Here is a 23,420-nt window from a genome sequence, read left to right as displayed (position 1 = left end):
AAAGTTAAAACTATTTAGTTAGCTTTAATGTTTTGAAAGGGTTATACTGGAATCCTCTTCCTAGCTCATAAGTTTTTTCTTTATTTTCAGAAATGAGTGCCTCACATATACACACACACGACCCGGATGCAGTAGTAATGGGGCAGATCTCTCTCTCTCTCTCTCTCTCTCTCTCTCTCTCTCTCTCTCTCTCTCTCTCTCTCTCTCTCTCTCTCTCTCTCTCTCTCTCTCTCTCTCTCTCTCCCACTCTCTCTCTGGCCTGATGAGAGTGAGAGAGCAGAGCTGCGCGAGCTCACATTGAGTCTGCGCGAGCGCCTTCACTTTCTGCTGCTGCTCAACGAAAATATCGCATTTATTTACATAGAGTTCACAGTGAAAACGGTTAGACTTCAAACTCAGTATCGGAATAACATTTTCAAGCGTTTTCCTTTGGTTTCCCAGCCGTATCGGGACTACAGGACATGGATAGATGGAAAAGTTTCGCTGTTTTTTGGTGCCTGTGAGGGAGTTTGATTCGGGCGATGAGTCCCGTGAAGAGATTTTACACATTTGACTGGAAAACACTCATTTACTACGCTTATCTACACAATTAACCACTTATTAATCTCATCAGTGGAGATATGACTATAGTAAGTACGCATTTACCCTATTTTTTCTTAAATCAAATCTGTTCTGCTGTGATTAGTTGTTAGCTGGCTACGTAATTAGCATAGTAGCTTCACAAAACTATTATATAATGTAAACCAGCCAAGACTTTGGGTTTTATGACATATTTTCTCCTGTTGGTTTGTTATTTTGGTGCGAAAAAAAGAGTTTAAAACTTGTTTGACCTCTGATGTAATAAAGTATGGCATCAGTGTGTTCAAACATTTTTGATGTGTGTGTGTGTGTGTGTGTGTGTGTGTGTGTGTGTGTGTGTGCAGTTAAACTGGAGTTTATCAAAACATTCTGATAAAAGCTTACAAATGTCAAATATAGGCTACACAATAAACATGAATTCGCTAGTAAAAGTTAAACTGGTGTGTGTATTTATCCTGATAAGTGATGATGAACTAATATTGTGTTTATAGAAAATAACAACTCATTGTAACTTACAAATGCATTTTAAGTGCATTTGATGGTGATTTCATGGCGAATAGTTTCAGGTCTGGTGGTTTGGGTTACCATCATACACATCATACTTGTTTTATTTATAAATAATTATATTAAAGTTACATTCTGTGGGTTTTCAGATTTTTAAATGAACCTATAAACACATAATTCACTAGTTTGACTTTCAGAGGGTAAATCAAGGGTATGATTATTAATTAATAAACCTGATAATAATCAGTGACATTGCTTGTTTATATATATATATAGACTCCCTCCATTCTCGGTATTTGCATACTTTATTTCATTTTAGCTCAAGCTATGCAACATTTCTGATGTTTTTCTATGTAGTGTAATGTAAACAACGCATTGAATACTTCTGTATACTGTTACTGTTAGTAGTATACTGTTCACCTTGAGCGTATATGCTAAAAGACATACAGCTTGTATCTTAACTAACATGATGTGATTCATAACACTCCATCAGCGGCATTGATCCTCAGAGCTCCTCAAGGGTCGTGTGTTTCCAAGAACCTCGCTTGCAGTCTGGCAATGTGTTGTTTCTGGGAAAGCAGCGGTCAGCAGTGATGCAGCAATTATGTCCTTCACTTTTCCTATGTGATGAAATGTTGAACCGATTCAGCAGCAGGACCCTATATTGCACCGCAAATCACTCAGGTTGACATGCACATGTCTGGTGGGTTATTTAGAGATAGATTATTGGTCCATGCAAATGTAAGAGTAGGTATTGGATTTGCTTCATAGTTAATAACTCCAGATGTTCCCCTCCAAATCACCAGCCTGGTGATGGCATGAGCTGAATGGAGGACATATTAGTCCCTTTTCTAATGGGTGTGGTGTGTTCTAGATCACCACACCTGGAGTCATCATGATTGCGCTTAAGTGAAGAACCTTTGGGTGTAACGACCAAGAACATCTCCACCCATAGGATAAAGCTTTGGCAGAAGTCTAATGCCGCCTCGTGCTGCTGATAGATATCAAAAAGCAGGACAGTGTAAAGACGTCTCATACACACGCTCCCTCAAATCTGTGTGTGTGTGTGTGCTGATGATGACTGTGTTTCTCCTGTTTGCCCAGTGACTCAGCAGCACTGCCTTTATGGTTTCCCGTTATTGCATTTGACGTTTTCTCTGACGCACTTTTACGTCATGTACTCTTAGCAGCGAAAGGATGCTTTAAACGCATTAACTTAGTATTGACATTGGGTTAGGTGTCCATTCTCTTAAGCAAGTAGTTTTAAAGCACTACACAATAATGCTCTCAAATCTCAGTGAAATTCAGCATTTAGTGTTGTGGCTCTCTTGGCACGTCTTATCATCTACCAATCGTTTTCATGCTCGGTTTAAAGGCAGAACGACTTTTCTTCTTCTCCGTAATAAAGAATAAATGTTGATTTTGAGGCTGTGTTGAATTGCAGATAATGGAGCAAAAGTTCTGAAGGCCGTCCAGTTCTTTTCAGTGGCTCAGTGAAATAGCTTCGCTGCTCTTATGAAAACACTTGGAGCAGCTCGGCAGTTTTCTTTCATTCTTCTATCAAAATAACCATGTTAGAAGAATTGAGCTGAATCATCATCATCACAATCGTTCAATAACGCAATAGATAACCAGAACTATTCAGTGTTTAGCCTTCAGTTTGATTAAAGCTTTTGCAGAGGTGTAAAGTCCAGGAGTCAGAAAGTAAAAGTCCTTCATAACCCATGAACTCGGCCAGCTGATTTCACTAATTAGTAGGGGTGCAACGGATCAAAAAACTCACGGTTCGGATCGTTTCTCGGATCAGAGTCACGGATCGGATCATTTTTCGGATCAGCAAAATTTTATTTTATTTTTTTATTAACACTTTTAAATTGTTAAATTAAAATATATAAAATCAACTTAAAGTGCACAAGGCATAATATCTTCTTTTTAACATAATTAATGAAAAACAACTTAAAGTGCAACATAAAAAGGCATCTCCTTCCTTTAAACATGGACCAATGCTTTATGTGTTTCCACTGTCATATAGGGCTGTCAAAATTGCTAAAAAATGACGTTCGAATATTCCCTCTAAAAAACACATATTCGAATTATTCGACCATCTGGTTGCGCATTTTGTCAATGACGCGCATTAGGCCTATGTCAATAACAGGACAAATTAATACAAAGAGACATAACTACTTGTGTAGTTCATTTAAGTTTAAACATATTTGACAACGTATTACCTTGCTCGCTCGCACTCGCAGGCACTCTTTCTCTCTCTCTCTCGCCGTCACCCATGCTGCGTTCACACCAAACGCGAATAGAGCGTCTGGCGCGAGTGATTTCAATGTGAAGTCAATGTAAAGACGCGTTTACGCACGTCTGGAGGTTTTGCGGCGCGAATGAGGCGTCACGCTCTCTGCGGTTCATAACGCTCGCCATGACCACGCTGTGTGTGGACTGAACATGCGCACAACTTTTTTTTCATCAATCAATCCGCGGATCACGTGAGTGCCGAACCGAAGATATTGATCCGAACGGATCACGGATCGATGATGATCCGTTGCACCACTACTAATTAGTTATATCTCCTCCTGGCTGAGAACCTGCTAATTAGCAAATCCTGGTGATTGGAACGAAACACTGAGGAGGACTTTTACCTTCTGAACCTGGACTTTACATCTCTGAGTTTTTGTTTAGAGGAGCATAAACAGCTGAGCTCCTTTTAAAAGTTTTTTACTTGACACTAACAATTTGTTAATGCATTAATGAGAATAACAACATACTAATTTGTCTACAAATGTTTTATCTCAGACTACATTCACAGTCCCTCTAAAGGGACTTTATTTCTTCTGTGGAAAACAAAATAATATATATTGAAACATTTGTGGGGGAGTTTTGTCTGTACGGTGAAAGTCAATGGGGTCCTCCTGTGTTGTTTGGACCCCAACGTTCTTCAGCATTCAATATACCCAACGTTCAGATCAACTTTATGTATAAAGCACTTTATACAAGATTGTTTCAAAGCAGCTTCAGTTATAAACAGGACAGTAACAGAATCAATAATGCAACCTTCATAAAATATGAGAAATTCTGCTGTAAAACAGCTAAAAAAAAAAAGACAATAGTGTCAACATTCAGCTCTAGTCAGTTCAGTGTTGATTCAGTTCAAGAACAGTGTCATGTTGTAAAAATGTGTCAATTGTGAATTTTTTGTTGTTGATTCAGCTATGAAGCAGATCTACAGAAAACAAGTAGTGTTGACCATCTAAGTTTCATACCATTTTGGAGAGTAAATACATTTTTGTGTGTGTGTGTGAGACCACAGAATGTGAGTTTTAAAGGCTCCGATATACTTCAAGCGTAATTGAAGAACGAACTAAACAAAATCTGGTCAAAACGGAGTTTGAAACTTCTTGCCAAAGCGAACTTTCCGGAAAAGTTTGCTCTGGCTGGTGAACAACTACCATTGGTCTGTGGCGATCACGTGATAGGAAGTTGTGGCTCTGAGGCTCCGCCTTCATTGCCGTGGAAATCTTCTCCAGTTCATTTCTTCTGTTCAGTCCGTCGAGGTCAGACGACCGCGAGTAAAAACATGAACACACTGACTTGAGAGCTGCTTTATAGTAGAAACTGAAGTTGTAATTTCAATTGAAAGAGACACTGACACTGGTTTTTAATGTTTGATACTGTAAAGTTGTAAACAAATCTATTGTATAAAATGAAGTGAAGTGACTTTACTGGAGTGCCGAATTGCAGAGCTCGTGCAAACATCCACATCGCTGTCATCAGACGCTCTCTTAACTAGTTTTAAGAAAACCACTGTCAGTTTTCTTGTTTTATTTTATTATTGAAAGGAAAGCGCGCCGCACATATTAACATATTCATCCAAACGACGCTCTCTACGTCGGGATGTTCTTTGACAGTATACCTCTGCTCACATATGTTGAACATATGTTTTTACCTCGAAATACTCCACAGATATTTTTATATAGCATGTTAAAATTGTCACTTTTTGAGGGTGAGCAAAAACGCACAGTTTTGTGTCTGTCCCTTTAAATGCAAATGAGCTTCTGCTCCCGGCACAGGGGGCGGAGCTTCAACATCTTGCACTCACACAGGCATGCACTGAAAATTTCAAAAACTTTTAGCCTTTTATGTTCAAACCGGATTCAGACAATGATGGAGAGACTCAAGAAGAAGTGACATGTAGAAGCAACAGAATGTTTAGTTGATGAATTTATGTAGCTTATGTGTAGTTATCTTCTGGTCATTGATTAGCATATTCTGTCTTGATAATCTATAAATCGTGTTCAGGGGGCGGGGTTTATGTAAATTCTAGGGTTGGTGATGTCACTAAACCGGGAGGAATGTGGTGTAGTCTCTACCAGCCGTTTGTTGTTGTCCTTAAAAAGCAATTTCTTTAAAAGCAAAAATCTCCCTTTGCTTTGAACTTTGAGCGTTGTAACTTTGCAGATGTTGTTTATGCTCAAACAGCAACATTACACACTAACTAAAGTTAGAAAAGTGAAATGATAATCAACCACCCCTTTAAGACCTGACTCTTGAGGCTTTACTGTCCTCATGCGGGTCAGCGGACGGCCTCTGTGTCCTCAGTGACTGAACTGACCTGTGCTTGATTTCTGTATTTCAGTATTCAGATGGACTTTCTTTATCTTTCTCTCACTCCCTCCCCCTTCTCTTGTCCTCTCTTGAGAAGGATCATGCAGCGAGGTCGGCCGCTCTCTTTCTGATCTTGCGCCTCCCACACGAGCTTAAGCTTGTTTGCTATGTGAAGAGCTAATAGCCACTATTTCATAGTTTCACTGGAGGCTCCTCGTTTTCATCATAGCCCTTTATTGGAGACCTGAGTTACATTTATTTACTCCATTTACAGGATGAATCTCGCAAAAGCTTTCAAGATCATGCCTAGTTAGGCCTGTCACAATTACCAATTAATCGTCTGATCTGATTATCCATTCTGATCACAATTATTTGTGATAACCAGTTTAAATTTTAATCATGTTTTGCCAGTTACAGTATATTATATTATAAAAAAGTAATTATACAAATATTATGAATTTTCACAGCCTTAAAGTAAATCATATGGGCCTATTTTGATTATAATTTGTATCATATTATAAACTATTCCAAGTAAAACAAATAACATAAGCTTACATTGTAAGTGATATGAACAATTAATCGCAATTATTTATAACCATGACATGCCCGGGTCATATTTCAATAATTTTCTAAATTTTATTTAGCATATTTCTTTGCATTGTGACATTAATTTAATTTGAGTATTCTCATATTAATATTAAAAATCATTTGTGAATCGCAATTAAAAATTGGCTATTACTTTCTTCAATCATGCAGAATCTAAGTTCTAATTTATTATATGAATTTAGGGTGAATTAATAAAGTACTGGCCTTAAAATAGGTTTCTTTTTATGCACAATATATATATATTTTTTTTATTTGGGGTGAATTGTGACCTGAAAATGTTTTTTTTTGTGAGATTAATCTTACAATTAAGGAGAGAGGAAGTGTTAAACAAGTTTAAAATAAAAAATCAGGATAAAGAATATACAGTAAAGCAATTTTAAAACTCAGATATTGCAAGACAAATATATCATTTCTGCCTTATTGTAGTACATTTTTCTTTTAAACCAGAGTTGGTATGAGTTATAAAATAATCTCCTATTTTACCTCCCCCGCTCTGACACGGTGTCTCTCGTCCTCTGTGTTTCTGGTGGGAGGTAAAGTAAACTCTGGCGCTCGTTTGAAGTGTGCGAGTCGCTCAGCGTTCACCAGCTGGCCATACTGGGAGCGCTGGGTTACCAGGGTGACATAGCCATACGAGGAAGAACTCACTCACTCACTCTCTCTCTCTCGTACGCCAGGAGAGCACAGTATCGCTGGAGAGCTCTCTACCTCCCACCCGTCCCACACACTCATTGCAGCTGCTCTTAAACATATGGCTGATCATACTTACAGCATAACTTTAGCTCTGTAATTAGCCTGTTTAGTGAATACTCATTAAAGCTTGTCAGTTCTGCATCACTGTTCATAATGCAAATAGTCCTCTGGAGGACTGCGACCTCAGGGAACCCAAAAAATCAATCATGCTATTGCTTACTAGGGAATTGCGACATCTGTATCACGTCTCAAGATAGAAATGTCCAGTTTTCTAAATGTTGCAAGTCTAAAATGTTGAGTCTTGTTTTTAGTCGGGTTTAGAGTGGATCAGATTTGTTTGGGGTTGTATTTTCTTTTTATGTTGCATACATTTGTTGATGCTTTTTTAAGGGATGAAGGCACGTCATACCGTATGTCCATGATCCGTCTAACTGAATGACTTCTACCAAGTGAGAGATGAATTTACCCCAAAATAGAGAAGGTTTTGATCAGACACAAACTATTTTTAACATGATTTTTATAAAAAAAAAAAAAAAAAAAAGGATAATCAAGTAAACCTGTTTGCTTCAGTCCAGTAAATGTTCATCTTGAAATAATACTAACAATATAAAAAGTCAATGTAACGTTTACGTTAACTCTATAGACCTTATGCGCCAGAGAAACGAGGGCGCCGCCATCTTTAGAATATTGTCTTTTAACTTCCGTTTTGCGGTCGCTCTGTATATTTCTATGGCGCTGCTGTCCAGGAGTAATTCGCTTTTGAAGTGGATTTACTTAATGTAAAGTTAACGAAAGTTATCATGAGGGCTGTAATGTTTAAAGCAGATGTCTTAACAAATGTCAGTCGACGGGGAAGATTTTAAAACGAGCCGTTCATTAATAAACACGCAAAATCGCTGTGAAAATATACAGACCGGAAGTCAAAAGACAACGAGCGCAGCGCTGAAAAGGGGCGGGGCTACAGAAGGTCTATAAAAGATGGATGTTTTTGCAATTACGTCGTTTTACTTGATAAAGTATAAACTATCAATTATGCATCATTCAATTATGTTGAATGCAACAGGTTTGGATCATGTTGATCATTTAGAGGCTTTCGAAATGTGCACATCAAATATAATACAGTAGGCTTGTGTGGTTAAAGGCTGATTTATTTTGCTATTCTCACTTGAACAGTTGAAGTTTTGCTAAAACCCATGGATTTCCTCCTCTTTTCTAAAAGCCTATCATGAGTCTCTGATCAATGGATCTGATTTATCCTCCTGTTTTTGGATTGAGAGCTAAAGCTCTTTTCTCCCCCGTCAGCATCATCTGATGCCTGTCTGGACGGTTTTGCTGTCAGAGCCATTAAAGTTGTAATAAATCTTTGTCCTAATGAGTGGGTGTGCCCGTGGCGCTTATTCATTGCCAGTTGGAGACGAGCTGTCTGTCATATCAATAGCCCTCCCCTGGGAATAGACGCTTTAAAGCAACCATGCATTTCTGTATCCTATTTTTCCAAACCAGAAAGCCCAAGAAACCCAACATTAAATGGTGTTTACATTCCAGCGTGAAGGGAAGGAGTGTATCTTTATTTCAGAGTTGGGACTCTGGAGAATGTAGCTTTGTGTAAGGAGTTACTGGAGGGTCGCTGCATCGAGACGTGTTTTTTTTTTTTCCCAGGCTTGGAATGCCGTGTTCAAAGGTGTGGGGTTAGTTCATGCTAATCCCCCACTCATGACTTTCCACCATCATTCTCACAGTGCATGTACAGTGCACATCCCTGTACCATGCTAATGCATTCCTGTAGCAACTGTACAGTGTGGCGCTAGAAACACCAAGGTTTCACAGGTTCGATATCCAGGGAATGCATCACCTGATCAAATGTATAGATTGAATGCAATGCAAGTTGCTTTGGATGCTAAATGCATGAATGTAAATGTAATTCAGACCCAGAGCGTTTAAATTAGGCTTGCACAATTTGGAGAATATTATTCTCTCTCGATTTTAAGATGCATTTTTGATTTTTTTTTAAATCTCCAGATTAGTTGTGCTTGGGCTGCAGTGAACTAAAGCTACAACTAATACAAACATTTCTGTTAATTGAAATAAAGCCAAAATAAAATATAAATATTAGTTGAAAAACTTGCCTTGGCAAAAAAATTAAATGAGTTTAAGTTAAAGCACTAAAATTATTAACTGGAAATAAAACTTAACTGAAATAAAAATAAAATGACAGACACACAACAAAATTACTACAAATTAAACAAATTAACATGAAAACTAAAGATATAAGAAAGCTAACTCAAAATATTAATAAAATGATAAACATAAAAAATAAATATATGAATGTAATAATTCACTTTTAAATAACAATTGAGTATTTAAGAAAATTATAATTTTATTTTACAGTATTTTACTGTCAAATTTCAATACTAATGTATCTTTTTATAATTTGCTATTATACTAATACTAATATCTTAATTTCTTCATATTCAAAATGTTGAACCATTCAAATATTTTCTGTTGTTGCAACAGCCAGTTAAAAGTTAGGAAAGTTTGTGTGAAGCAGCATTTAATGCAAACATTCAGTGCATATTCTTAAATATGCTTAATAAAATCGCAACCTTGGCCTTTTACCATTTTTTTTTTTCTTTTTTCTTGCCATTGAAATGGTCTCAAAACATGCAAAAAAAAAAAACATTTAGCATCTACAGCCTATAGCAACACCCTGGCAACCATTCACTTAGCAAAAGACCTATTGAATAGCAAGTTTTACATGCGGTACAAGCACTTAAAACCGATAGAAAACATCTTTTCTCAGCAGAATAGCTGTTTATAGCCTCAAATGTTTCTTCTTGAATGCCCTTTTATTTATTCAGCAGATATAAATAGATGCAGTTACGCTGGAATTTGCGAAGCTGTCTGTGTCATGGCATGGCACACAATAATGCTGTATTGTGGTGCTACAGTTCAGTTACCTGTCAGGGTTGTACGTTTCAATTTATGTGATGGACCGCAAGTAACAAGCAAATTGGCAAGATGTTGAACCAAATTGCATGTGATGGCTTCAAATGGCTGTTAATACGAGCTCTAAAGTGCTTGTTAAGAGCGTCTCCTGACTCATTCTTTCCAGCGCGCTGTTTATACTATTAGAATTCTTTACGAATGCAGAATAACACTTCAGTGCTCCAGTGACCCCACACCGTTCCCAGAATGCAAATCCAGTGAGTCACAGATTGGCCGCCGTATGACAAGCCTCTGCAGCACCAGCAGAGGAGGAGTGGGTGAGCCGAAGATGAAGAGAGAGAGATAGAAAGGCATTTTTGTGTATGAAAAAATCTACCTCTGTATCCACACCCTGTGCCCCGTGGAATGCGAACATTGTGCGGGGGAGAGACACAGTGGCTTCAGTCATCGCATGGTTTGTAACACACACACACACATACAGCCCACGAGTGTGTGTGTGTGTGTGCGTGTTTGAGGGCGATGAAGTCAGAGGAGTGCAATCTTTACCCGCAGCGGTTCCCCTGTGTTTTCAGTGAAAGTGTTTGACTTGTCGTCCATCTTTCCCTGGAGGTCTCAGTATGTAGTCTACGTGCCTCGTGACCCCTCGCCTCTCACACTAAACGTGTCTGTTTTTCCTGCTCTCAAAATACTAATAATTAGGCCTGCATTTGGGGGGGGAAAAAAATCTAATTGCGATTAAGTGTGATTTAAAAAGAAAAGGGAAAAAAAACTCCATGTTTGTTTGTAAAGCTGCACAATTTCACAATTTTTTTTTATTATATATGAATATTAATATAATAATATATCATTATTATCATTATTATTACGAAGTAAAATTATTCATAAAAATACAAAATAATAAATATATAATTTCACTGTAAAAAAAATTGAGAATGTAAAATTGTAATTTAATAAACTAAAATTACAATATTAATATATTATTTTTTACTAATATACTAATACTAATTATTATTACTAAATAAAAAAACATTAAAAAAAAGAAATATTAATATCGTAATATGTGATGTGATTTAAAATCAAAACGCTTCAGGTTTGCTGTGGTTGTTTGTAGGTTTGCACATTTTGTATTTGTGAAATGTCAATACGAATACAAAATAATAATATATAATAATATTTAATAAATAATATTATAATAATTAGTCAAAGATGGAGAGAGATATTATTAAAAATCATAGTAGTAGTAATAATAATAGTAATTATAATGATTACTAAATAAAATAGTAACTGTATTGTAAAATAAAAAATAATGATACAACTGTAAAAATACAACAATACCAGTTTTGGCTTTCTTAATTTCTTCCTTTTCAAACATTAATATATCAAGCTTTTGTTTTGGTGGATTTGGATGGATCCCTTAAAGCTTCTGTCTTGTTGACAACAGCCGATTTATGAGCGATTCTCATTACAAGTTGGTTAATATGGTTGTCGCATGTTTCGTTCCCAAATGCATGTAATAAGCGACTCAAACTCAGAACAGAAGCAGAGACGAGTGGAGCAACATTCACTGAGAACTTGTAGTTGTGAGCTTAAAATAAATGATCAACTCAACGTTCTCCGGCTTTCTTTTGCATGATCCTCATTGGTTGCACGCAGCAACGAACAAACATCTGCAAGCAACCAATCTGATCAAATACGCACCAGTCGTAGGCTTATGAGATTCGTCCAGGCAGAGCCGCGATAATGACCTCTTCAAGTTGAGATTGGCTCTGTAATATGACTCGGCGCGAGGCTGACTCATGCTCGTGGTTTAGCAGGGTATTGCAGGCTAGTCATGACCTCCCTCATTACGTGGGGTGATAATTGCCCAAACATGCAGTAGGAATGAGTGAATCTCGACGTGCCGCTGCTAATCCGTCTCGTACGGAGAGCCAGAGATGCTGTGCGCTCTGGTGAGTGTGTCGTAGGCGTTTGGACTTGAAATTTGCAGTGAAATTTGCAGTGGGTGTCATGATGATGATGATCCTTAATGCTCATTCAAGTTGTGCAAACATGCCTTATCACTAAATGTTTTGAGTCTTTTGATTTGAGCCCACAAGCGAGTGAGATTTGACACTGTGAGCCGTTTGCATTAGTTGTTCTGGTTGATGGATGTTAAACTGATGGAATGCGAGCAGCTGTGGTCACATGACCTCCACATGTACCTGGGCAGGTGGGACACACACATTCGGGCTGGTGCCAGGTTTTGCCGGTGAAATTCCCTCCACGCTATACGCCCTACATACTTCACTCATTAAATATAGAAGAAAAACTGAGCGCTGCAGTGCTGACTGTTAATTTTGCATAAAGGAGGCGTGACGTATAACAAGGTGTGTAGAGACTCTGAAGATTGACTTTTGTAGTGTGTGTGTGTGTGTGGCGTACTCAAACCATTTTAGCATGTATGATGATGAGTGATAATGTAAGGGGGAAAGAGCGGCTTGTTTCCTGCAGGAAGATGAACTGTAAACTAGAGCAGAGCTTTACTGGAGCTCATGAATTATTCACGTTTCATCCTCATGAGTGGCGATAATGAACTGAGCTTTAGGTCATGCTGCAAATTCTTATTTAAAATCATCTGTTGCCCTTTTTTTTGTTAAAGGTTGAGCCACGACATTAACTTTGCTATGAATGCTTGTAGTTTCGGGTGCAATTTTTCATCAGTGATCATGTTGACGGATTGCTTTTGCTTCTCTTTTGGAAGTTGGATTTAAATAAAGCATCTGCTAAATGTGTAAAGTTGTCAGGTTTTTTACACCTGGTGTTAAGAAATGTTTTCGTCCATCCGATCACAAGTGGACGAAACTAAATACAGGCGTAAACAGCATCTTAAACGTTTTGAGCTTGTCCACTTTCTACCACTTTCAGACGTAAACATATTTGACCGGATTGCTTTCATAGTGTAAAGACACTCGTGTTCGACCAGCAGCAAAAGACCGGCGTCTACTCAACATTATGGGAAGCGCTGAAGACCCAAGTTTGGTTTGAAGATGAGAAACGTCTCATTCGTAATTGCGTGAGCTTGTTTTGTAATTCGAAAGATCCGCCCATAGACCCTCCCCTCGAAGAACTCAGGACAGAAGAAGATGAAAGTGGACTAAAGAAATGGATTAAAACACCAGGTGTAAACAGGACTGTGTCTCCCTCGTCTACTTGTGATCCCATCGACCCAAACGCATCTTAATACCAGGAGTAAACCCTTTTTTAAAGATGCCGTTGCATTTAGTCCAGCAGTTTTTAAACGCAAAGACACGTCTCAGTAAAAGCCTCCCAAGAAATGCATCTGATGAACCCCTGAACCTGAAACTAGCCTAATTATACAGTTGAGACAGATGAGTTTCATCAACCATATATCACTCATTAATGTAGCTGGAGTGCATGACCTCTTAATGACCCCTGAAACAGACTCAAAATGATGTAAGTCGCAATGTTATTGATCACAGAAAGAGAAATCGGGGCCAACAAAAGCAGCAAGATCAAGTGCACAACACACACAAAAAACATCCTTTCGTTTAAACCCGATGAAAATGGCATTGAAATCAAACAGCTGTTATGATCTGGGAAGTATTTCTCGATGCTCATGTAAAAGAAGTGTGTGCATGAATTATAAATGTGCAGGGCGGCCGGGGGACTCGAGTCAGAATCCGGTCTTTGCTTACGCTTGTTTTAAATCTTCAACACTAAAAAATGGATTTAAAAAAAAAAAATGGATTTGCTTCGAAACAATTGTCACTCAGGAATTGCTAGTTAATCACAAAGAAACGGCAAGCAAAACATTGAATTAAACGTAACATTTTGAAGTAGAAAGACTGAAATAGATGATAAATCTTTATTTACAACAAATTTAGATTATCCTGAACTTAGGATCTTATGTGTACATCTCTGATCTTTATATATATACTCATATCTGACGACTCGGTAGGGCTTTACTATACCAGAGACGGGGAAGAATGGCAGATTACAGTATATGCATGATAAGAAAATGTGTTCCTAAGTTTGTTTTGTGTGTTCTTGCCTCCACAGGAAGCTGATCTCTGTCCCTCACACACGCGTACACATGCTGGAAGTGTGATGTTGAGCTGTGAAGCAGAACTGTTGAAGGCTGGATGTAGGTGAGCACTGGAGCGCTCTCTGCTGGACGATCACAGTTAACACACATCTACACAAATGGGACAGATGGATGTTTTTGGCTTTTCCATCCTCTCTACTAATAAACACACAACATGTGTGATGTTTCTCAAATGTTTTCTCTCTCCGCACATCTTTTCTTCTGCGCAGGGGGCCAATGGTGTGTTAAAGGCGCCATGGGGAGCTGTTGTAGCTGTCCCGATAAAGAGATCATCCCTGACAACCATCACAACAAATTCAAAGTGAGCAACGAAACGGTCTGAAGGTGTCTGTCTGTCACACATGTACTGCGGTGAACCCATTCCATGCGTTACAGAGAGTAAAGTTCACATTTTTGTTAATATACCAAATCATTCAATGCTCTAATAAGAAAATAAATCAGCTCTTGTGTTCTCAGAGGATCAGACACTGTTCTTACTTTACCCAAGATGCATCTGTGTGTGTCTATGGTGTTCAGATTCTTACTATGCCATATACATTTACTACCGGGCAGAAGTTCGGACGCAGTTTAGACTCTTTATTCTAAAATATGAAGTAGGAAAATTTAAAATAATCCCCAAACTGTGAAATAACAGTGTAATATGGGAATTATATAGTGACCCAAAAAACCCTAAAGTTGTATTTTTATTTACTTATTTATTTTAACACATGATTTAGAGTTTAGAAGTGTGCAGATGTTGAACGTGTGTGTGTGTGTGTGTAGGTGATAAACGTGGATGATGATGGTAATGAGCTGGGCTCTGGCGTGATGGAGTTAACGGAGGAAGAGCTCATTCTGCACACGCGCAAACGAGACGCCGTTAAGTGGCCCTACCTCTGCCTGCGTCGATATGGCTACGACTCCAACCTCTTCTCCTTTGAGAGCGGCAGGCGCTGCCAAACCGGTCAAGGTGAGACTCACGAGCTAACTTAGTCTCTCTCCATCAGATCTGCTTTTACTGTATGACTGATATTACTTGTGTCATTCACATTCATTCTTCCCTCCTCTTCAGGGATATTCGCGTTCAAGTGTGCACGGGCCGAGGAGATCTTTAACATGCTGCAGGACATCATGCACAACAACAGCATCAGTGTTGTGGAGGAACCAGTGCTGGAGCCTGAGCTTCCAATGACGCCACACACTCCCACCAGTAAGAACAGACACACTTCCAGCACTCACACTCATACTGGACTCTCTTACTAACTCTTCGATCGCTCTCTCTACAGCTCCAGGTTACTCTGTCCCAACAGTAGCCAATGGAATCGGCCGTTACCCGTCATTTGGCGACGCGTCCTCGCGCCCTTCGAGTCGCCATCCTTCAGTGGGCAGCACTAGGTTACCATCAGTAGGGGAGGAATCAACACACCCACTGCTGCTCAATGATGAAACGGTACGCAGACGACAGGCTAACACTTTACATTAAGGTTTCATTTGTTGCCTGAGTATCAAATCAGCATATTAGGATGATTTCTGAAGGATCATGTGACACTGGCGTAATGGCTGATGAAAATTCAGCTTTGCATCACAGAAATAAATTATGTTTTAAAGTATATTAAAATAGAAAACCATTATTTTAAATTGTAATAATATTTCACAATATTACAGTTTTTTTTTTTATCAAATAAATGCAGCCTTGATGAGCATAAGAGACTTCTTTTAAAAACATTAGAAATAGAATGTTTTGAATGAAAAATTCAAAAACGCATTTTTATAAGAAAATGTAAAACTCTTAATTCATATTTTTCTTCTGATGAATGTACTGTCTGTGCAGGTGCACACTTACGTCAACACGACGGGTCTACAAGAGGAACGGCGCTGTCGTAGCAGTGGCCACGCCCCTCTGGAGCTCCGGACGTCCAATCCCGAGAGCGCACTCCCAACGCCGGCCAATGAGACTGAGCCGCACGTGGTTTTGGACTCAGAGGGTGTAAAGTTTGTTTTAGGCCCTACGCCTGTCCAGAGACAGATGCTGCTCAAGGACAGCCCGCAAGATCTCGGCGAGCAGGACGCAGGAGTGGCCGGCTCTAGTACAGATAACGCCACTTCTCCTGCAAAGACAGTGAATGGCTGCACAGGCCTTGCGACAGACTGTGACACCGGTTACGATAGCGATGAGCGCAAAGAGACGCCCCACGAGCAGCAAAACGGCGTGGTCGCACCCGTCGGGTCCGGAGCGAGACGAAACAGACCTCCTGTGCCGCTTCCCGACGCCCACAACGCCAACAACTCAGCCCAACGGCGGACTGCGCTGCTCAACTACGAGAACCTGCCGGCGCTGCCGCCCGTGTGGGAGACGCGCAAACCCAACAGCGAGGCGGAGGACGAGGACGATCTCAAGTCGCCCTCTCTGAACGGCTTCCATTCCCTCGACCCCCAGCACAACTACGTCAACACGGAGAACGTCACGGTGCCTCTCAGCGCGCACAAACTCCACTGCTCCAGCACTCAGCCCACCGTATTCAGCTTTGACCTCCGAAGGCTCGGGGTGGGCGACCCGCTCCGGCAGCTCAACTACATTGAGGTGGAAATGGACAAAGTGTCGGACTCCAGTGGACCTCACACCCCCAAAACACCCACCACACCCTTACCACCCACCCCCACGCGCCGGACTGAGCTGTACGCCGTCATCGACATCGAGCGCACGGCTGCCATGTCCAGCCTGCAGAAAGCACAGCCACGGGATGACGGCACATCCAGGAAAACTCGACACAACAGCACCGACCTGCCCATGTGACCCGACCAGCACTGATCCAGCAAACCAGTCGGTTTACTCGTCCCAGAATGCAGGAGTTTATCTCACGAAAACCTGTCAGGTCACATTTCACTGTGATATCTAAAGAAATAAATTATTATATTCCACGTTCACCCTATTTTCATATCAGCAAACCCGTCGGTTCAGGTCGTATTTTTATACAACATATACATTTTAACTGGTGTATGGCAATTAAAAAAGAAGCTAATGTGGATCCTAAAAATCTAAATCATCACATTTAATCACATACACACTAATGTTCTTCTCATGCTCACCAAGGCTGCATTTAATTTGATCAAAGATACAGAACATTATTTGAAATATTTTTACAATTTAAAATAACTTTGCTATGTGAATAATATTTTAAATTGTAATTTATTCCTGTGATCAAAGCTGAATTTTCAGCATCATTACTCCAGTCTTCAGTGTCACATAATCCCTCAGAAATCATTCTAATATGATGATTTGCTGCTCAAGAAACATTCCACTAAAATATTAAGCAGCAAAAACTGTTGATGAAAAACTGAATGATCATGTGACACTGAAGACTGGAGTAATGATGCTGAAAATTCAGGTTTGCATCACCGAAATAAATTACATTTTAAAAAATAAAAGTTGTAACAACATTTCAGAATATTATTACCCTTTTCATAATTTTTTTTTAAAGGTTTATCATTTTATAAAACTTTTTGTTTTTGCCAAAACCTGCATTAATTGAACCCTAAAGTTGTTTAAATTCTCATTTCTCAGTCATTTTATGATTTAGGATTGTAATCATAGACATTTGCTGCTGATCCCAATTATTATTATTATTATTTAGAAGAAGAATTTAAAGAGTATTAATAAGTATTATTAGAGTTGATCTCCTCCTCCTCCTCCTCCTCACAAACCCAGGTATGAATTTATGGATGATAATGTGCTTGAAAATGCAGAATATCTTCTTAAATGTTTTTTTAAAAAACACATAAATTTTCGTTATGCAAATATAAGCTTGTATTTCTTTAGATTCAGGATGAAATATGATCTATGTGTGACAGGTTTTGTGAGATTGACTCAGTTTAAGTATATGTACTATATAGTTTTGTACTGACCTGCCTTCATACGCTCAGGTCTGACACAGGTACAGATGAGGAAACACTAAACGCTTTACCAGACCTCATTCATCAATGCTGTGATGTTTTTCTCTCCTTTTCAAAAAATATCCAAGTGTTCGAGATACGTCTTTTATGTGGTTACTTCATTGATGTAAGTCACTCATTTTGCACTTGAGAGCAATAAAAGATGCTCGCTACGGTATTCTAGAATCACATGGTTCACTGCAGTCACTTTAAACACTCGCTCTCACTCCACAGCCCTTCTGCTAGCGTGATCCCAAATGAGAGCCCGCCGCGTGTGTGTGTGTGTGTGTGTGTGTGTGTGTGTGTGTGTGTGTGTGTGTGCGTGCGTGTGTGTTTTCAGCTGTACGCTCACGTCTGTCGACCAAAGACACGCTTCACTGCCCGCCGGATACACTCCAGTGTGTGTGAGCGCCTCTTCTCTTTCTCCTGGCTCTCAGTTGCTAAGAAACCCTGATATTTGAAGTGTTTAGTGCTACAGGTGTTTAAAGGGTTTTCAGGTGTACAATCTGTACATTTAACAATATTAGTGATTATTTATCAGTGATTATGTCGGTAATGGACAATTTTACCGTATCTTAATTAGTGGACGATATTGGAAGCCGATCAAATCTTGGCTTATTTTTCCCTCAACTAAAAACATGTTTCTTAAAAATCAAATATTGGTATATAAAATATTAAATCAGGCCATATTTTGGGCCAAACTTAAAAAAACATTTTTTTTTTATTATTGGCCGATATTAGAATCCGACTAAAATCATGGCTTATTTTTACCCCAACTTAAACATACTTCTTAAAATAATAATAATAATAATAATTTTAATATTTTCCTGACAGGTTACAAATATTTATATTTTTTCCAATAATTGGCCAATATTAGAAGCACATAAAATCAGGGCTTATTTTTTTACCTCAAAATTAAACAGATTTCTTAAAAAAATATATATATATAATAATAATAATATAAATATTCTCCTATGACCAAAACTGGAAACCGATAAAAATCAGGGCTTATTTTCCCTTGAACTTAAACAGGTTTCTTAAATAAATAAATAAATAATTTAAATATTTTATTATGACAGGTTACACTTTTTTATTATTATTATTATTTGTATTTTTTTTATTTTTTTTTATTGGTCAATATTGGAAGTATATAAACAGCCTATGGCGTTACACACATTAAAATATCAAATTTTACACAAAAGAGCCAGCAAAATGTTAAGATTAGAGGTTCATTGTAATTTTTTACTAGATTCATAATATAAAAACAGCAATCACAGAAACTGATTGAGTGCATCCCTATCAAACACTTGACTGTATTGCTGACTATAGGCCTGATTTCTTCAAGTATTTGCTAAACACACTTTAGCTGGTCTGGTGCATCATGCTGTTTCAGAAGGACCTGGAGGATTGTGCGGTGCTGCACATGTGACTGTATCGCTCGTCTCAATGCACTCGATGTCCTTAAGGGTTTCCAGACAAAAGACAAATCTGTTTACGGCGAGTGGAGGACTGTTCTAGACATCCAGCTTGTGTAAAAGCTTCTATTGTAAAGTTTATTGCATTATTATCATGTTATTTTCTACCTTTTTGAGAGAGAGTGCAAATATAGGAACGTTCACATGTAAAAAAAAAAAACACAGTAGTTTTGGCAACACATGAGTGCTAATGAAATAACTGTATAAATCAAGATCATTTGCCAAATCTGAAGAACTGAATGATTGTCGGGATCTTTCAGGAATGATGCATTACGTGTGTGTGTGTGAGTGTGTGTGTGTGTGAGAGAGAGAGAGAGAAAGAGAGAGGGAGGTTACATTCCTATGCGAGTATTTCACAATTACGGACGTTGTACTGAAACTAGTTTTGATATTTGCATTTGATATATTGGGTATTGATATCAGTTTAGTAAAATGTTTTTGTTTTTTTTTATTACTTAACTTAGTTACTTAAAAATGACAACTATTACTTTGCCATCAGTGCCAACTCTATTTTTGTAGCATGGCAAAAAAATCATTAAAAAAACAAAATGAAACTCTTGAGTGTCTCAATCGGTTTAATCTCAAAAACAGATTTTTTTTATTTTTTTTTATGCATTTTGGCAACAGAATTGTCTGATTTCTATTTATGAAAACGGCATTTTCTGGGATGGAGTTTATATTTGCACATTTCCAAGCTAATGCAATACCATGCTTTTTTGTCCTTGCAGTGTGACGAGCATATTTCAAAAGAACCAATTCTCCATGTCAGTAGCAACCCAATTACACACAGCCTGTGAAACAAGTTTGATAATAAGAGATCTGTACTGTAGTCTAATAAATTAGATATACGGGCAAAATCTTGTGTAGACTGAGCCATAATTACAGAAACTGCAAGCAAAAGCCAATCACCTCGTGATTAAGAGTTCAGTGCTGAACATGGGCAGGATCTGAGGACAGTTTCAGCTCTGACCACCAGAGGGCGCTGTGACACAACTGCCTTTATAACACTTGCTCAAGTTTATCCTTGTGTCTGTTTTACAATAATGTATCATTTATGATTATATATTGAATATATATATGATTATTAATAATAATAATAACTAAAAGTAAGATTATAAGTGTTATAAAGCACTGGAGATTTATTTTATTTTTTTAAGAAAACATCCCAAATACACATTTAAGTGTTTATTTTATTACACTTGATCTATTTGCATCTGTAGGTTGTAGTTAAAAATATATATTTTAAAGTGGTAAGTTTGAGATAGAAATCTTTACATACACTAAACTTTACAGTTTTATTACAATCCACATTCTGAAGGATTTTAAAAAGGCTTATATATATATATAATAAAATGCTAAATCAGGCAAATTATATATATATAACAATTGTCTTGATGTGATTAAACAGCCGGGTATGTATGGTGATGTATATTAAACACATTTTTCACATGTGAAGCCTTAATTATTGAAATAATCGGTAACACTTTGCAATAAGGTCTCATTTGTTAACATTAGTTAATGCATTAACTAACAAACTAACCAATAAAAATATATTCTTAGTTACAGCACTTACAGCATTAACATTCATATTTGATAATGTTGGTTAATAAAAAAGTTTCATGTTAGTTCAAAGTGCATTAATTTATGTTAACAAACTACTTTTGATCTTAATATGTTGTAAATATTGAAATGAACATGAATTAAGATTAAAAATGCTGTAGAATTATTGGTCATTGTTAGTTCTATTGTAGCTCTATTCTAACTAATGTTAAAGTCCGCGTGAACCGGAAGTCGCAAATGACTTTTCTCCAGTGTTGTGACGTATTTCCCAGTGAAAGGGAATATTGAACAGAGGGCAGAGCTTTACTTCAGTGCTCCTCCTCTCCATCTCTGCTCACAGCTGACTAATGGTTTGAGGGGAGTGGTTAAGCGTTTCCCAACCAAAGCCGTCAAGCCTACATCATCAGAGAGGGAACGCCATTCCAGACCGGAAGTAACTTTTCAGACTTTGATTAAAGATTACCACGGCAAACAATTTTTTCCTGTGTATTAACTTGCACGGATTAATTGTTCACCACAAGACTAGTAATATGCGCTAACAAAGTAAATAGGGTCAATTTTGATTTCATGTCGACTTTAAGGAATGAAACTTTATTGTAAAGTGTTACCAAACACACATTACTATTAAAGTGCCCCTATTATGCTAAGGTTCCTGATTTTGCTTTGGAGTCTCTGACAACAGGTTTACAAGCATCCAAGGTCATAAACACTTTCATTTTCTCAGAATTGGTTCAATAAAGGATTCAGTCTCTAAACCCCGCCTTTCCAAGAGCTTACTGTTCTAATTGGTCAAATATCCCAGTCTTTTGTGACTGGTCTACTCTGCTCTGATTGGTCTGGCCCAGTCTGTTGTGATTGGTCTACTCTTCTGATTGGTCAGATGTCCCAGTCTGTTGTAATTGGACTACTCTTCTCTGATTGGTCAGATGGCCCAGTCAGTTGTGATTGGACTACCACTTACAGCGTGTGCCGGAAACCAATCGCACATTACTGTATCTGAATTACACCTCCTGATCTTCCTCTGCACTTCACACACAGTGACACAAACAGTAATAATGGCATCGGTTTTGAGTCTTCTCAACATGTCAGCAACAAGAATCAAACTTTGAAGACCTTTTACATTATATCGACACACTGCATGAAAAATAATACAGTAATATTCACCAAAAAGCACTTTAAATGCAACACAGTCCAAGCCTTTAATTGAAAATCTGCAGGCAACAGAAACTTTTTCAGCATTACCAACAGTAATGATGTCAGACTCAATTGCACATGTGTGTGTGTGTGTGTGTGTGTGTGTGTGTGTGTGTGTGTCAGGTCAGATCAGAGCAGAGCATCATGGGAGGCTGTAAGCAGAGCTCATTATCTGTTTCTCACGCTGGGCGATCAATGCCTGGCTCTGATGAAGTCTGCTGCATCTTCTTTGATTCTGTCAGAACCATCTTGAGGAGATGATCCTAACCCGTTTGCCATTAACATGCAGCACCTGATCTCCGAGGCGAGTTCAGAGTCACATCGCTCACAGACGAGTCTCAGTCAGAGGTTTGACTGGCAGTTCGATTTGTCTCTCGCCTCCTAAGAAACACCAAACACACCCTTTCTGCTCTCAGGACCTCGTGTCTGTCACCTGGCAACCGTCCTGTTGCTTAGATACAACACACCTCTCCTTACGCCCTCCGGATCAAACGGCTCTGAGTCGAGAGAACTGATGCGCACGAGTGACGCCGACCGCGCACGTCAAGCAACACGCCAGAAAACACACGCACTCCGTCCGTGACGACAGACTCGATGCTCTGGCAAAAATATGATTATTACTTGTGATTGTTTCATTGCTCACGGTTGGAGTTTGACCCGAAGCATCAAACTTTGGCCTGTAACTCGTTTCTAGCATCATGGCGGATACCTTTGCATGAGAACGCATTACTCACATGTGCTTCAGAACATGGACAAATATTTACCAACACACCAGAAGTGAATACGATCATTTAGACTTGTGTGACATCATATCTGTTAAAAGCATTTCAAATTAATTCTATATTAAAGGGAAAGTTCACCCAAATTATGTCCAGTCTGTCCAAAAATGTCTCAGTCTGTTGTGATTGGTCTACTCTGCTCTGATTGATCAGATGTCCCAGTCTGTTGTGATTGGTCTACTCTTCTCTGATTGGTCAGATGGCCCAGTCTGTTGCGATTGCTTTCCAAGTCAAACTTCACAGTTAATCTTGCTCATAATGTTAGTGATTTAAATACATATAATCATAAATAGCAGCAAGCAACTTATTCAAAGCAATCAATTTGATTTCTCAGGTGGATAAAATGAGCAAAAGCGATTCAGCAAATTCACACACTTCAGCAACTACAAGGCAATGTTTTGGCTATCAAAACATCTTTTAATTTGTACCAGCAACTTCTGTTTTGTTTTGTACCTAAAAACA

The 23,420-nt window shown here is 38.4% G+C and overlaps 1 protein-coding gene across 1 annotated transcript; it reads left to right on the top strand.

The window, feature by feature from the left end:
• Positions 1-271: 271 nt before the first annotated feature.
• On the top strand, positions 272-19,979 carry frs2a (fibroblast growth factor receptor substrate 2a). The gene is made up of 7 exons (XM_082168440.1): positions 272-629; positions 13,996-14,084; positions 14,251-14,342; positions 14,804-14,990; positions 15,093-15,230; positions 15,307-15,470; positions 15,852-19,979. Exons 3-7 carry the CDS (start codon positions 14,277-14,279, stop codon positions 16,812-16,814), a joined length of 1,518 nt encoding a protein of 505 aa, XP_082024566.1. The 5' UTR covers positions 272-629; positions 13,996-14,084; positions 14,251-14,276; the 3' UTR covers positions 16,815-19,979.
• Positions 19,980-23,420: the final 3,441 nt, after the last annotated feature.

Source organism: Leuciscus leuciscus (genome assembly GCF_965113295.1).
Source record: "Leuciscus leuciscus genome assembly, chromosome: 4".
Classification (NCBI taxonomy): domain Eukaryota; kingdom Metazoa; phylum Chordata; class Actinopteri; order Cypriniformes; family Leuciscidae; genus Leuciscus; species Leuciscus leuciscus.
This window is presented reverse-complemented; position numbering and strand designations above follow the sequence as displayed.